General features: G+C 40.2%; 1 protein-coding gene across 1 annotated transcript; it reads left to right on the top strand.

Moving 5' to 3' along the window:
- Positions 1–648: 648 nt before the first annotated feature.
- On the top strand, positions 649–1,533 carry LOC107736538 (uncharacterized; the record flags this gene model as incomplete). Its single annotated transcript, XM_016547926.1, has 1 exon — positions 649–1,533. A coding segment is annotated over exon 1 (874 nt), but the record flags the coding sequence as incomplete, so codon positions are not given.
- Between the last annotated feature and the right edge of the window lie 192 nt (positions 1,534–1,725).

Raw genomic sequence — 1,725 nt, 5'->3', positions numbered from 1 at the left:
GACGTTCAACCTGCATGAAAACAAACATTGTCTAGACATTTTCCTGAATAAACCTTGAGCTCATGTTTTAAACTGTTGAATGTGCCTATGTGCTTTTAAATAGTGTCCCTTTCTCATATGACAAATGCCTACACATTCACTTTGAATATTTGTGCAATGAAATAAGTGGAAGGGGAAAGTGAAGACATTCATCGCTATTAGGAGCAATTGTCATCATTGGGAGATTGGAATGGTTTAAACATTTCGTAGGGCAGATTTTCTTGTGACAATGGCATGACTGAGAAGTTCACATTATTTAATAAGTTTTATTGGTAAAGAAATAACTATATTGTTCACATGCCAGTAATAAACCCTTATGCAATTAAATAAGATAACCAATCATATGCAATGATCTGCAATAAAGAAAGACTAGAAAACAAATAGACTACTTTTTTTGTCAACTAACTATGCCTTTGCTATTAAGGTGGCACCACATTTAATTTTTTGTATATGTGTGGTGTGCCTGTTGGTGTATATGTGAAACTTCCAGGAGGAAAAAATGGAAAAAGAAAGAAACGCCTCACAACGTACCGCCTTCATCTGTACCTGGGCTTATTTAACAGCTTTTGGGAGCACAAAGTACTGCACTTGCATCCTGCTCACAAATTAATCATTTTAAAATGACAAAATATTCATTTATTCTCTTCTTCTCCATACACCTGTGCATCCTGGTGTGTCTGAGCACCACACAGCACCACGGACCCTGGAGACACAAGGTAAAGTGGGAAACTAATGGACAGGTTTACAGTTTACTGAGCACCGGTTCTCAGTATCACACACCTTTTTCTGCAAAAAGGAACGCAAGGTTTTTATTGACAAGGCTTATGCCAACATTCTCAAGCAGGATTTTCATGGGACATTTTGCCAATACTAAGATACACACAGTTGGGCATGCGGTGCATTCAAACTCTGTGCCAGAGCACAGTCTTGGTATGGATGCAAGACCCTACATGATGTCTGGTTACGCATCTCACATGAGGAATAATAACCAGATGCCTTTGCATGCAACTGCACTTTCTTCTGACGAAGCTCTGCGTCCCCAGCCCATCCAATATAGGACAGCACCAACTGGCACAACTACACTGGAAGCTTCAGGGAGCTCAAGAGCATCAGGACGCCATAATTTAGTTTCCAGCACACCAGTGCCAAAACGAACATCACACACTGCAGCTACTGGAAAACCACCCACTATCAATTCTGAGGAGAATCCGCTTCCTCAACCTCAACTTTCCACTTTGACCGGGAGTAAAACTGCTAATGAATCTAAACTTTCAACAAGAACCAGTTTGGCTGCACCTTCAGCAACTGTTAACAACAGAAATACAATAAATCCTACCCTCCAGGGCGAGGAAAGAAGAGGAGGTGACAGTATGACTGGTGATGAACCAACGAATCCTCAAGTAAACTCGTTTTACTATAATCTGCTCCCGTATGGAAGTGTCGATAGATCTCCTCAGAGAGAAACGGGTCATGGTACAAGCTATTTTCATAACGGTAAGACAACATTTTAAGCTTTTTAGTCAAAGTGCAAATTACAATGACTTAAAGGGCATTTGACTGTCTTTAAAGTAAGTTTCCCTGATAGCACACGTACATCATGGAGACATCTATTTGACATCTGCAAGACATATTTTTTAGAGCGTTTGCTCATCTGCAATAGGTCTATAGGACGTTTCCTATCAGATG

The sequence above is a fragment of the Sinocyclocheilus rhinocerous genome, unplaced genomic scaffold, assembly GCF_001515625.1.
Source record: "Sinocyclocheilus rhinocerous isolate Xijiao unplaced genomic scaffold, SAMN03320098_v1.1 C36768628, whole genome shotgun sequence".
Classification (NCBI taxonomy): Eukaryota; Metazoa; Chordata; class Actinopteri; order Cypriniformes; family Cyprinidae; genus Sinocyclocheilus; species Sinocyclocheilus rhinocerous.
This window is presented reverse-complemented; position numbering and strand designations above follow the sequence as displayed.